The sequence below is a fragment of the Equus quagga genome, chromosome 11, assembly GCF_021613505.1.
Source record: "Equus quagga isolate Etosha38 chromosome 11, UCLA_HA_Equagga_1.0, whole genome shotgun sequence".
NCBI classification, from domain to species: Eukaryota; Metazoa; Chordata; class Mammalia; order Perissodactyla; family Equidae; genus Equus; species Equus quagga.
In genome coordinates, this window is record NC_060277.1 from 13685366 (window position 1) to 13700369 (window position 15004).

General features: G+C 40.3%; 1 protein-coding gene across 2 annotated transcripts in view; it reads right to left on the minus strand.

The window, feature by feature from the left end:
• PKIB (cAMP-dependent protein kinase inhibitor beta) overlaps positions 1–15004 on the minus strand; it is an 81021-nt gene that overhangs the window by 15154 nt on the left and 50863 nt on the right. Inside the window, exon 1 of one of the 2 annotated variants that reach the window (XM_046674342.1) lies at positions 3437–3461. The exons of the other annotated variant lie outside the window; for it this stretch is intronic. Within the exon in view, the coding sequence (XP_046530298.1) occupies positions 3437–3446 (10 nt within the window). The 5' untranslated portion in view covers positions 3447–3461. Of the gene's footprint in view, positions 1–3436; positions 3462–15004 lie in introns of those variants that run through there. 2 annotated transcript variants of the gene reach the window in all.

The window sequence follows — 15004 nt, forward strand, 5'->3', positions numbered from 1 at the left end:
ATTCTGGAGAAATAGTGCCAAATAAGACTAAACACTGTGATGGACACAGTGGGGACACAGAAAAAGCCTAATACGTGGTCTTCACTCTGAAAGTGTGTGATGGAATTGTACAGATGAAATACATGCATGTTAAAGGGAATGTAAAAATAGAAGTCAACATATGCTATATTAAAATAAGTGGTATAAATGAAAAATGCTATAGAAATGTAGAAGAAAAATGGTTACTAAATTTGGGGACTACTAAGAGAGATTTCACAGAAGCTGTAGAATTCATATTGGGGCCTAACATTTGGGAGGGATTCATACAGGTAGAAAGAAAAGGAAAAGGCCTACCAAACCAGAGAAATATCTTAAGCTAAATCAAGAAGATGGGAGTGTAAAAGGGAGGTTCCAGGTTAAGGAACAGGAAACATCTGGCTGGAATGGAATATTATGTCGTAGAGAGTTGGAAAATAAGTTGGACCATAGTGATAACTAGAACCCAAGTTGCAAAGAAAATGAACATCATTCAAAAGGAGATTGGTGGCACAGCAGTTAAGTTCTCACATTCCGCTTCGGCGGCCCTGGGTTCGCAGGTTTGGATCCCTTGTGCAGACCACTTGTGCAGCCATGCTATGGCAGGCGTCCGACATATACAAAGTAGAGGAAGATAGGCACAGGTGTTAGGTCAGGGCCAGCCTTCCTCCGCAAAATGAGGAGAATTGGTGTGGATGTGAGCTCAGGGCTAAGCTTCCTCAAAAAAAAAAAAAAGAAAGAAAGAAAAAGGAGATTGTATTTTTTCCTGTGAGCACTGAGGAACATGAACATTTCTAAGTCATATAATAAAGGTGATTATAAGATGCATTGTCTGAAAACAGAGACTGAGGTGAAGGAGCGCCTTTAGAAGGATCAAAAGGGAAGTTTTGGAAGTAAATCCACCGTACTAAGAGTCATAAGCTGATTATAAAATTTATATGTAAATAGCTTCTTATTTAAAAAAGGAAGAAAAAGAAAAAAGGACTTACACCATCAGACCTGAAGGCTCATTATAAAGCGTGAGGACATACTTTTTCAGATATGAAGATTCATCACAGAGTATTAGTTATTAAGATAGTGTGATATCCTTCAAGGATAGGCAAATAGAAAAATAGAATAAAACAGAGACATATGGTCCCTTTATGTGTGACAAATGGTGTAACTACTGATGTGGTCACTGATTGCCCTCCCCAATGAGGATAAGCATCCAATCCATTGAAGGCCTCAATAGAAGAAAAGGCTGAGTGAGGAAGAATTTGCTCTCTCTGCCTGTCTTCCAGCTGGGACATTCAGACTCAGATTGGACTGGAACTCACACTCAGCTCTCCTGCTTCTCAGGCCTTCAGACTTGGAATAGAACTATGCCGTCCGCTCTCCTGGGTCTCCTGCTTGCTGACTGCAGATCTGGGGCTTTCTCAGTCTCTACAACAGCATGAGCCAATTCCTTATACTAGATAAATATATATCCAGATCTAATAGATCTCATATATCTATTAAATATATATTTATCTATTATAAATATAATTATCTATATTTATATAATATACACATATTATATCTAGTAGATATATATTTATCTGTTATATAGAATTGGCTTATATATCCCATTGGTTCTGTTTCTCTGGAGAATCCTGATTAGCATATTGGTGGCATAATTGTCATTCTTTGTGGTGTGTGGAGAGCCTTATTTTCTGGCTTATTTTGAGGATTTATCATTTTGGTATTCTGCAACGGCATTACAGGTGCCTAGGTACTTTTTGTTTATCCTCCTTAGGATTTCTTAGGATTCTTGAATTTGAGACTTTAATCAATTCTGGAAAATTCTCAGGTATTATCTCTTTGGATATTGCCTTTTATCCTTTCTCTATTACTTCCTTGAGAATTCCAATTAGACATATGAGATAGACATGCTCATTCAATTGACCTTGTCTCTCAACCTTTCCTTCATATTTTTCTGTGTCCATCCAGGCTCTAAATTGGCCTATCTCTTGTCTTTCTGTGCTGCATTCTGTATAACGTCTTCAGATCTTCTTCCAGTTCACTAATTCTCTCTTAATCTCTGTCTAATCTGCTGCACAAACTATGCATCACTTTAATTTCTAATTATTTTGTTTTTCATTTCCAGACAATCTGTTTGGCTCTTTTCCAAGTCTGCTTCATTGTATTATACTATCTTATTCCTTAGGCATATGTAATTTAAATATCTTCATTTATTCTTTTCAAATATATTAAGCCTATTTTGGGGGGGGGGGGACTTTTTTGGCTGAGGAAGATTGGCCCTGAGCTAACATTTGTTGCCAATCTTCCTCTTTTTGCTTGAGGAAGATTGGTTCTGAGCTAATACCTGTACCAGTCTTCCTCTATTTTGCATGTGGGACACTGCCTCAGCATGGCTTGATGAGCACTGTGTAGGTCCGTGCCCAGGATCCAAACTCACAAACCCTGGGCCGCCAAAGCTGAGTGCATGAACTTAACCACTATGCCACCAGGCCAGACCCCTATTACACCTATTTTTTAGAATTCTGTGCAAATAATTCCAATATATGAATTCTTGGTAATCTGATTCTGTTATTTATTGTTTCTGCAGAATCTCTCTCATGTTGGCTTATTTCCTTGTATGTTTTATAGTTAGGGATTGTGAACTCATGTTTTTAAAAACTTTTTCTTTGGAATTATCTGAGACCTGGGTTAAAGTGTTTTCCTCTACATAGGCTCTGAATTTGCCTCTACTGGGTGCCTGGGGGCACCACCAAATTGGCTTGCTTTAAATTCTCAGCATGGACTTTTTCAGACTACAAGGACTACACAGTTGCAAATCTGTGAGGTTCTGCTTTTGGTAATAAACTATCGGGAGTGCCTTTTTCCCCTTTTCCACTCAAAGCAAGGCCAAGACTCACAAATATCCCTACTGTCTTTCTTTGAAGGCTGGGGTTTTGTCATATTACCTTTTGACTGAACATGTCACTCCTATCAGTGTAAACCTTATGCTGGGGACCCAATCTGACTTTTCACCCTGAGTGGGTCCTAAATTTCTTCCATTTCTCCACAAACATGGCTCTTTAAAAGAGGAGTTATGAATCACTAGGGAACCCAGGGAAGCCTTTGGGTGTAGCACTCACCTGCCTAGATTTGTGATTTCTCATTGTTCTGGGCTTATGAAGTATTCTCTTACTAATTTGCCAATATGAACATTCATTTAAAAAGAGTTGTGAAAATATTGTACCCTACACTTCAGTGTGCTGTGTACTAGGGCTTTGTAAAGAACATTAAGTCTTCCATAGTTCCAGAAAAGGAAGTTCTGGCTAAGGTTCAATGATTTCTTATTCAAGTAACAACAAGATATCTATTTCACTCAGTCACCAAAAACAGATGCGCAGTAACATAGTTGCATTATTCTTTAACAGAACTTATTTTAACTCACAGATCTCCATTTTTCCTTCACAGCAGAAAATAGTCTTGTGATTCAAAGCAAAATCATTCACTTCCACAATAAAATTTATTCTCTCTGGGGTAAATTTCCAACCAATTCATGATCATCCACAGGATTCATTCCTCCATGTGGTGGAAAGCCTAAAATCAAGGCTCAATATTACGTGCTGCCCTGACATCTCGTAAAATTAGGAGGGCTTCAAATGGCCTAATCATAAGTTTCCCACCCCATCCTGCACCCATGGATAAGGTACCCTACCAAACAACGCGCCTTATCAGTGTGACCAGGAACGGTTCATGCTTATTCCTGAGTAGTGGTTTTCAGCTCCTTGCCAGCCTGTGGAATTATTCAAACAAGGCGATCACATCTTCTTGTGGGAACTAGGAGGTACCACACTCTTTTGTTACTATAAAGTCTGCCTCCCAAAGCCCTTGGTTGTTCCCTCTGTTCCTGTGTATAATCTCCATGTGATGTCTATGATGTCCTTCTCCCTGAGCTGTGAATATATGTGACTAATGAACTTCTGTGGAGCTCATCTGTCCAGTGTCAATGCTGTGTGTTTAGCCACCTCCATATCCCCAGGGCAGGAATCTCTCCCTCAACAATGAGGTGAATAGGAGGCAACAAAAACCACTGGTGTCACAAACCACATGACATGCCTGACCACAACTCAGGACACTTGGTTAGCTTTAATTAACTGCTCTTGGCTAACTTAACTAGTTCCACAATATGGTGAAGACTGCCTGAGATAGAACCACTAGTTGCTAGCAGGCTTGGGCTGTGCCCTGTGTGGTATTCTGTTGTCTTTGTCATCCATTGCCATCTCTTTCCACCCTAAAATGCTCTTGTACTCAAGATGAGAATTGTTATTTGACTATACCCTGGCATAACCTGGTGCTGTCAAGCCTAGCCTGTCTTCGGCAGGCAGTCTCTGATGCTCCCACATGTAAAGGCTGTGAAAACACAGTGCCTTAACCAGTCAGTGCTTCAGTCTTGCTTACCAAGGGTCAGGTTAAGTCCCAGCATCTAGCCTGGTGACCATAACTGGCTTCTTGGGGAAGCTATACAGACTTTGTTTGTAACTGTGCACATCTAGGACAGACCCAGAGATAGCCCTTTGTGAGGTTTGTGGAAAGGAAGAAGACCACCATCCCACAGAGAATTAAGCATGGCATCCTGGTTGCTCTTATTCATGCAAGGATAGTGACCTTTCTGGTCTCCTGTGCTTCTGCTTCCCTTGCTGCTGTTGCTTGCGCTCTCCTGACCCTCAAGGGTATTGAGGTGCACATCCATGGTGGCCTGTGGCCCAGGGGCTGATGGAAAAAAAAAAAAGAGTTGGGGGGAAGAAGGAGTATTTGGTACTCAACTGCTCTTCCAATGCAAAACCCATAGCCAATGCACCTAGGCTTTGCTCAGTACTGTGCTTACCAGCACACCAAAGGGCTAATCTTGCAAGCATGGGCCTTATGGCCTCCATCCATGTCATAGACAAAATGATTTTACTGTATGAGGACCCTGACTGCAGGAAAATTGGCATTCCCTGGAGGAAGAGGCAGCCACCTGCCAGAGAGACCACCAATCTCCTGAATCTTTCCCCATAAACACCCAGAAGGTTGGCACCACAGGTCATTGTATAGACAGAAACTGAAAGCTGCAACTTTGTGTGGCTAGAAACTCAAAATATTCTCCAGGAACTTGTACAGAGAAAAGAAAAAAAGGAAGCCTGCATGACAGAAAAGGTGGGGCTGTAGCAGAGGATGGTTTTGATCTATCAAGTCTAGGTGGTAGACCCAGCAATCTTCCAGTGTACCACTCTGCTATCTATGCCTTTGTTGTAACAATGACCCTAATCCTCAGGATTATACGGAAACACTCATGGCACCCTTGTGGAACCAGGAAGGAGTTAATTCGAACCCAACTTAAGCCCAGGGTCTCTAAATCATATAAATCAATCATTGCTATGGAAGAGACCCCTAACCTTGATGACATTGATTTGAGGCTTTCTGGAGGAAGAAACTTACAAATATGATAGGGATAGAGAGGAACACTCCCCCACCCCTCACCAACATAAGATAAACCAAAAAAAAAATGGAAAGAAAGAAACCTGGAGGCAGGGAGATAAAACCAACAAAAACCAAGTTACAACAAGGGCTCATAATCTGACCCAACTGGAGATCCAAAATTTACTAAAAGAGTTTTATACAACCAATAATGAAAGGACACTGGTTGGCTTTTGTGCCTCTACAACACAGGTTCTGAATTAACTTCAGTATCAGCTGAAATTCACCAACTGGCAAAACTTCATGGCCTTAACATGTAAGGCTAACATTGCAGTTATGCCTGGGGATCCCACTAAATTTAAACATGGTATCCCCCATAATGGAGGATTTACTTAAGGGAATTACTGAATACAAAATAGAAGACAGGTATGCCTCACTCTAACTATCAGAACTCGTCTTGCTTAAATTCCCCATGGTAACAGCACTCCTTGCCCTAAAATATCCCATAGTGGGCATGGATGCTCTGACCCAATGAAAAATAAATGAAAATTAAATTGTCTTTGACATTTACAAATTGGCTTGACAAAATGAGAACCCCTGACCCATCCCCCACCTCATCCCCATAAAAATGGTTAACACGACTCAATGTAATTTAAAACAGGGTCCTCGAGGATTAAAACTTGTTATATAACTGGTAATGAGTGAAGGGTGATTAACTCTACTGCTTCTTCACTTAACAGCCCTAACTGGCCTGTTCTTAAACCTGGAATAAATGACTGCTGCCCCACAGTGAATTGCTGCAACAGTAACACCACGGTCCCAACCTTTTCAGCCTCTACAGCCAACAACCTAATTACTAAACTTGCTGACTCCATCCAATCAGCAACTGGTAAATATTTTGCTACTATAAATTTGACTAATACGTTCCATTTAATGCCTATGTCAACAGCCTCTGCACTACAGTTTGCCTTTACCACTAAAGGGAGACAATACATGTGGACAAGGCTACTCATGGGATGCCTCAGTAGTCTTGCCATTGTACACAATCTTTACAGGCAAACCCTTGACTATATCCCACTTTCTCCAGGGGCACAGGTATGCCATTACATTGATGACATCCTTCTCCAAGGAGATTTGGTTCACATACCACTAAAGACATACAAATATTCACAAAGTAGCTCAAAAAAGGGGATGGACCATTGTCCTACACATAGAGCAAGGCCCTGCCACCTCCATCAAATTCCTGAAAGTTACTTGGTCATCTGAAGGTTGCTCCATCCCTGACATTTTCAAGAAATAGATATTGACCCTCTAAGCACCCACAAGGTTAATACAAGTCCAACATCTTTTAATCCCTTTTGGGTTCTGGAGGTAACATATTCCTCATTTACAAATTTTACTTAATGTCACTGATGCTGTTATTTACAAATTAGCCCACCTTGTAGGAGGTCCCCTCCAACAAAAGGCTCTAGAAATCTGTCCAAATTGAAATCAACAAGAACTTCAGTTCGTGCCCTCAGACACCTCTTCACTGTAGAGGTTTCAGCACCTTCTCTCAGGGTTCCTGGAGTCTCCGGACCACCTCTGATGGTCATAAGTTGCCCATGGGCTCTGACGCAAGAAATTGCTTTTTTGGCCTTGTGGTATACGGCATTAGAGTGGCAATTACTGGCTACAGACCGGGCTCTTCTGGAAATGGAGGCTTTCACAAACCTTGAGACTGTGACCCTCTGTACCCAGCTATCTATTATGCTTTGAGTTATTGAAGCAGCACTGCAAGAGCTTGGCATAGCTCCTGAAGCCTCCTTGCTATAGGATGGAATCAAACGTGGGCATGTTCCACCTGTAGGAGGGAGTGGCTTCCCCTGTCCTCAGTCCCTTGACAGACGCCACAGTGCTGGAAGAGGTCATCCCTCTCCCAGAGCCCCTGATTACCTAAGGAGCCCCTTGGGATCAACTGAATGAACAGCAATAGGAGTTCATATACTTTACTAACGATATCATCACCATCGTAAGTGATGGCTTTCAGTGGAGAACTGCTGCGTTTCATCCCTTAACCAGAATGTCCCTCATAAAAGAGAGAACTCAAGGGTCAGCATAATTGATACAATGCAGACAATTGACAATCAGCCCCATCTGTACATTTACACAGATTCTTAGGCCATTACTTAAGAGTTGCCCCCTTTTGGGTAAGAACTTTGGGAATCTCTTGCTTCATAGATACAAAACATATAAATCAAGGTAATATATTTCTCTACATATACCAAGGCCATGATACAAGGCCTCACCAGGATACTCCTTAACCCTTTCAGAGTTCTACAATCTACTCATAGTGACCAAACCACTCATTTTACTTCTCAGAATATACAGTGCTGGGCTCTTGAAGAAAGCAATCACTTAAACTCCCACCTCCCCTATAGGACACAGGCAGCCAGCTCCAGGCAGCCAGTATAATTGAGGCTTATTTAGGGACTCCATTTAAGCCACAAAATGGAAAATTCACCCCAACCCCCTGGGGATACCCACTCCCTACACCCATGCCACAGAGACCTTTCAATTGCCTTTATTGTCTATAAATGGTGACACCTCTGAAGTTCATATTTTTGATGACAACCTCACCATGTAGCCGTCTCCCTCCTAGTCAGATGCTTACTTTGCTCCCTAAAAGTCTCTGTCATCATCAAGATTTAAATCGATGTCAAGGCATCAAGGGGTCAATTGTGCCATAAGGCTAAAAATTAAGGATTGGTAGGATGTGCTGCCTTGACATTTGATAAAATAAGGCCTCAAATGGCCTAACCCAAGCTCCCCTCCCTACTCTGCTCCCACGAATAAGGTCCCTTCACCAAACAACCCTCCTTATCAAAGGCACCAGACATGATTCCTGCTCATCTCTGAGTAGTAGGTTTCAGTTCCCTGCCTGCCTGCAAAATTATTCAAACAAACCAATCATGTCTTCCCACAGCAACCAAAAGGCACGTCATCCTCTTAACACTACAAAGCCTGCCTCCCTCAGCCCTGGTTGTCACTCTGTTCCCAAGTGCATCCCCTGTGTGGCCCTGCATGGTGGCCTCCTCCTCAAGGTTGTGGGTATAAACTGCTGTTGATCTCATCTGATCACACCTGTCCAGGGTCAGGTGTCGTGTGTTTAGCCATCTCCATGGTGGGACTCCCTCCTTCACCAATGGGTTGAAAGGCGGGTGATTAAAATGCCCTATCACAATTACCACTTTCCTTTCTCTCTTGAAATTGAGCCTTAAGTATAGAGAGGACAAAGCATCAGGTTCACATATGTCCTGTGTCCATGCTGACCTTCACTGAGTTGCAACATGCCCTGTTTTGTCATTGTGCACTGGGATCCACTGTTGTTGTCTCAATATAACCATAACCTCAGGAGGAGGTATATGCATCTGCACTGACTTTGTTCCAACCTTAGGATATTTAGGGTTCATGGTCTATTTAAACCATTCTGTGCCCTTCTGGAGGTCATCTCAGTCTCTCTCCTGCACCCCTCTGAGGGTCTGGGGACTCCATGAGGTGTCCATTGCTTCCTTTCTAGGGTTATACTAGACGTAGAGCTTCTTTAAGATGCTCAGATTCCCTGAAAATGAAAGCATAGTCCTCTCTATACTTGGATTTCCTACCTCATTCAAATTTCTAATGCTTAATCCCCCTCCAGCTCAACTCAGTGAGCTGGGGTCCTGGGCACCTTCCCAGAGACTCAGACAATGTCTGGGGCCTCATGATATCTTTCATTCTTCTCCCACCACAGCCAATGATTCAATTCTCTTCCCAGAAACACAAAAACTCTTATGTCGTCATACACTTCCTTCCCATTCTAAGGTTTGGTCTCAGTTCTCCAGTCTCAGATCAAAACATCTTTTCTCTCATAATGTCAGGTATTTCCAGAGACAACTTTGACTTTCAAGACTATGGCTCTGTTCACAACAAATCAGAAACTTCAGTGAACTCTTGTTCTAGATTATGTGTACCATTCTTTGGGAAACAGTGTCCACAGAAAGCATTAAAGGAAGTGTAAAGGAGTAAAGAAATCTTAGTTGATAATTAAAATAATTATCAGCTATACACTTTAAAACAGCTATTCTTAATTGAGCCCTTACTTAGCGAGGTAGTACATTGCTTTATATACATTATTTTACTTAATCCTTACCACAAATGTCAGAGATGGAGAGGTGGGGTTATCTCCATAACTCAAATGAGACAACTTGAATTGAATCTTTCAGATACCAGGAACTTGCTTTAAATTAGGATTTAAGCCTTATTATATGTGATTACAAAACATAGGCTTTTAGTCATTTCATTATGCTGCCTCCCTTCTAGAGTCATAGACCCTTATATATTTAGAAGAGATTAGAATAGCATAGAAATACCAAGAATTATAAAGTTAAGGACCCAGAAGCTACCTAAAACTCATCTACTATACCATTTACCATATGCATGAATTATTTCATAAGGAACAGTTTCTTTCTTTGAACCACATATTCTCCAGTGTTGAACCAAACTCAAAGCATTGCTCGAGCAATTCATCTGATATGAAACTTTAACTCAATTTTGAATCTTAAAAATGAAAATCTTATGATTGAAATAATATGCACAACTTTGAACAAAAATTACTTTTTTATTCTCTTGGTAATTTTCATTAACTGTTACACAATACACGTATATAGTATAATTATATATCTACGAACACACACATTCAGATACCTTAAAATTCTTTCACAGAATAAAATGGAAGCAAGTGCCTATTGCTGGTGGTATAATCTTATCTATAATTTAATTATTGTTATTTTCAGGTGTGTCAGTTTTACCTTCCAACTTATCTTCCATGTCACAACAATTAGCAGAATTCATTGAAAATAGTAAGGGATTGATAGAAACTTTTGTTGAAAGATTCTAAGACTTTTTTTTGTTTGATTTTAGACTTTTGTTTTGCTGCACTTTATCTTTGTAGTTTTTGATTAAAATATGAAAATAAGTTGGCATTTTATGGGAGGACATCTTCCAATTAAGAGGAGAGGGGCCCCAAAGAATGCCTCAAAGGAAACCCACTATCAGAATCCCTGGAGGAAACTGACAGTTGCCTGCACTGTATTTGCCAGACCTTGTAGTCATTTTTATATGGTAAGACAAATAAATATGCATTCCCCTTGAAAGATACAATTATGATTTGTGACCTTTTCCAAGCTGCCCTAGCTCACTACACCTTCGACCGAGTATCAGTAGCTGCTAAATGATCAGGCACTCTGCTTCATCCATCTGCTCTAACCTCTTTCGAAAAGTGACCTCTTTCGAATTCTTTTTTATAAGCTTTGGATATTTTCTTTTTATAGCTTTGCCAACATAATCATATTACATCCTGACAACAGGCAGTGTAAATTAATTCCTCTGCTGTCTTAGGAGCCTCGCCACAGAGAAGAACCAGATTTTGCACCTCAACACTTGATTAAATTGTGGAAAGGAGAAGACAAAGAAATGAGGTCTCTGGGAAAATTGTATCTCATTTATGCCAGCCTGGAGACTCACGGAGTGAATCTGAAGCAAATTAACTCTTCGTAAGATTTTTTTTAATGTCTTGATGGGGGTGGGGAGAGCAGTAGATAGAGCAAGAGAGAACGCAAGGGTGGGCAAAAAGCCTATTTACCTGAAATTAATCTTACGCCAGATGAACCAGAGCAGCATTTCCCAAACATGCCTGCTCCGAAGGCTCGCCTGGGAAGTCTGTTAACAATGCAGATTCCCAGGGCCTTCCCTAGAGCCTCTGACAGTATGTTTGACACCGTACATTACAAGCACCCAAGAAGATTCTTGTTGTCACACAAGTTTGGGAATAACTGAATTGAAAGTTAGGTCAGATTCTCCTCCACCTTTCTCTAATAATACACTGAAAAAACCCCATAAATCCATAAATTATGTTGCTTCAGCGTCTATAGCATGTATCACTCAAAAGAATTGACTGTTTACCAATAGTTTTAGCAAAGCATACCAATGTGTAGACACAGCCTTGGGAACCTAGTCATCCACTTGCAGACCTTATTAAAACTTTCCTTGCAGCAAATGAGAAATTAAATAAATCACAAAATTAACTTTGTCCATGCCTGCTCTATCAGGACACATACTGATGACCTTGGCTACATCAGTCGTCCCCTGTGCTCTTTCACCTTTCACTCTAATAACCAACTCTGACGCTCGCCACTAACTCAGTTTAATATGTTGTTCACTCAACATTCTATGAGAATGACTTGTTTTACCCCCAGAAGGCCATACCTCCTGGGAGGCAAGAACAAGTAGATTCTAGGTGTGGACAGTGGACAGTAGATGTGCAATGAGCACTTTCCAAATGAACTTCACATTGATCTGACAGTGTGAAATCTACATCATTTGCAGATCTTGTCTGTTTAGACAGGAAGCTTATGTTATTGAAATTGATAAAAGAGCTCTGTTGGCATTTTAAGCATTACTGCATTTATTCCTAGGTCAGCACTATGTCTGAACCAAGAAAAACCTTTCAAATCATCCTGCCACTCTGACCCAGTTCACATCAGATGTTTCACTGTTATCTTTTGACATTTGATTAAGGATGCTGAAGAATTTTAGTTGGAAAAATTCCCCCAAATCCATCATAATTAAAATAACTAAAGAAAATACTATAAAGCTGACTCCATTTGTAATAATCTGCAAATTAGTATAATTACAGACATTTCTCAAAGATCCTCACCAGCAGGGGCAGGTGGAAAGGAAAGGAAGCACAGATACATTGAAAATAACAGAAGAAATTGCTCACCAAAGCTTATTTAGGCTGGAGAGTCAGCCTGAGAGGCCAGAACACCGAGGATGATGTCAACTAAGATCTCTCTGGGTATATCTCAAAAAGATTGTAAGAAAATGGACTAAGAAAAAGGCTGATTGAAGATCTCATTTAATTCAACTAGTATTTGGGGGGTGTCATTTATAGATGTTCATCTTCCGAATAAAAAATTCAAAAGCAATCTTTTGAAACGTAATCAATGTAAAACAGCTGTTTGTAATAGGACAAATACTGAGAAAGAATATATGAAGGCAGAAAAGGAAGGGAGAAAAGCCTGCATCATCACTTTAGAACACATGGTAGGGCACAATTTCACTACAGCACTATGTCCAGGCTCCGGCCAACAGCTGAATCCCAGACTAATTGCTTTGCGCCCTTCACCGTCTTCCTTCATCAACCTCCTCTTGTTTCCTCCCCAGCCTCCGCTGGGGCCCCGGATCTTCCAATGGCCTCTTCCTCTTCATCCTAGCCAAACCAGCTCTTGGAAAATATGTACCTAATTCATTCACAGGGGTATCCTCTATGTGTTCTTCTCTACAAGGAGAATTCCAGACAAACTCAGACCAAAGAAGCAAATCGTTAATGGCAGCATTTCCACAAATTAGTTAATAGAAAAGGGGTGTTATTTGGGAAAGACGGAGGATTTTCCTCAATTGTCAGCATTTTGTCTTCTGCCCATTCTTAAGGCTGGTAGGGGTTATGGAGTCAAACCTGTGTTCCCAGCATCATCGATTGCGTAATATGGGGCAGATTCCTTAACCTCTTTGAGCCTCGTCCCTTTCCCTCGTCCCTGCCATGTAATGTTCCCTCAATGACTAAAGTCTCCCTGTATTTTTCCTTTGCAGTGTAGGCAGGAGAACCTCAATTTTGACAGTTTCTTTCTAGTAATTAAGTAGCTTTCAGCTGTGGCCTCTTTGATTCCTCTTACCTTACACACAAGTCTGCTGAAATCCAACCCACCTAAATTGCCCAAATAACCAGGAACTAAAGAGGAAAGTAGTGACTAAAACATATTCTACTTCACTTATAGGCATTTAAAACCAATTTACTTTACTTTTAAGACCTATGGATTTAGGTGCCTTCACTGTAGCAACCTCAAAACTTGGAGTGTTCTGAGCTGGATGGATAAAATTTACAAAAAATATATTTTGCTTGCACTAAAAATTGTGAGCTTAAAGAAAAATCGAATTAGTGTGTATGTGCTAGCTCTTGTTTCACTTGAATGAAGAGTGCTCTGGTTGTCTCTGGGTCTTTTAGTTTCAGAGGAGTTGATTCGTAAGTTCCAAGCTATACAGTCCACCCTGGAACACTGAGGTTTCCAAAAACTTTGAAGCCTTGCATGCTGGAGTCTACAGAACACAGACAATAATCATACATCACAGGGGACTGAGAGAGGAGCATTCTGGCATTTTCAGAAGCCTCTATTACAGACGTAGAAATAATGAAAAACAATATAAATGTTCTTTTTTTTACCTACTTGTGTGTGTTGCTTTCCCCAGCAAACCCTCTGTGGAGCAGGGAGAGAAAGTAGAGGAGCCTATCTTCTGTTAACTTGAATACTCTTTATATTTTAAAGTATTGTTCAATTGCCACGATTAAAATTCAAAACCTGTTTCCCAGTGAATTCTAAGTCAGCAGTCTTTCTGTAGTCTGAAACGTCATGATCCTTTGATGTGTTTTTAACATAAGCTAGCCCAGTCATAGCAGCATATTTTTACTGAGTAAATTTTTTTTCAGAGGCATTTGTTCAACTGAGGCGAAGTAGAGTGGCCATTTTGCTGCTGTGTAATGAGGTAAACTCTTTTGAGCCTAAGAATCTTCTCTTTCTTTTAACCCTTTCTATGACTTGCCTCCAGCTTTATCTGGGAAACATATGTTGTCATTCTCATCTCTATTTCTCATATACATAGTATTAATTATAACTGTAAATAGAATTTTTAGTCTTTTTAAAACTGCAGTTTTTTTGTATCTGCACTCTGGCAAAATCTCTCCCTTTTTTTTAAGTGGTGACTTTCATTTGTTTTAAATTAAGAGTAGTGATGGAAACATATGATTCAGCTCCTAACTCTATCACCATCTATAACTGGGAGCAAGTGACTAACTTTTCATAACACATTTTTAATAACCCATGAAGTTCAGTAGCTGGGTGAAGATTAATAAGTGTGTTTTCTAAAGTTAAAAATATGTAGAAATATCTCAATGGGCTAATTTTGAATATTGAGATGTAAGATTTTGCACAAGAGACTCAAATGTCTGTCTGACCTTGACCACTGAGTACCTAATCCAGTTTCTTTTTCTTATTTTACAATTCAATGGAATTGATGCAAAGTCAAACTAATCAATGCTATCATAGACGGTTAAGAGAAAAACAAAACAACTGACAATCCATAAGTAACTTGGAGATATATGAGAATTTTGGAGCTAGAAGAAACTTTAGTCATCAGCAAATTAATAAACAAAAAGTAAACAAACAAAGTAACCCTGACTTCAGAGATAAGGAAAAGGCAATCAGATTACTGACAGGACAGAGATCTGGTTGATTTCAGAATCGAGTCTAGACATAATGTTACTGGACATCTGAAACAGTACTTATCCCACAATAATGGTAGTTTCTAATGTTTTCAAGGATAAAATCACTTTTTAACATCAGACCCCCTGTGGACATAATGAGTGCAATTTGTAAAGGAAAAAGGGCCAGCCTCTGGGCAGGGATGGGGCGGGGGGGGGGGGGGG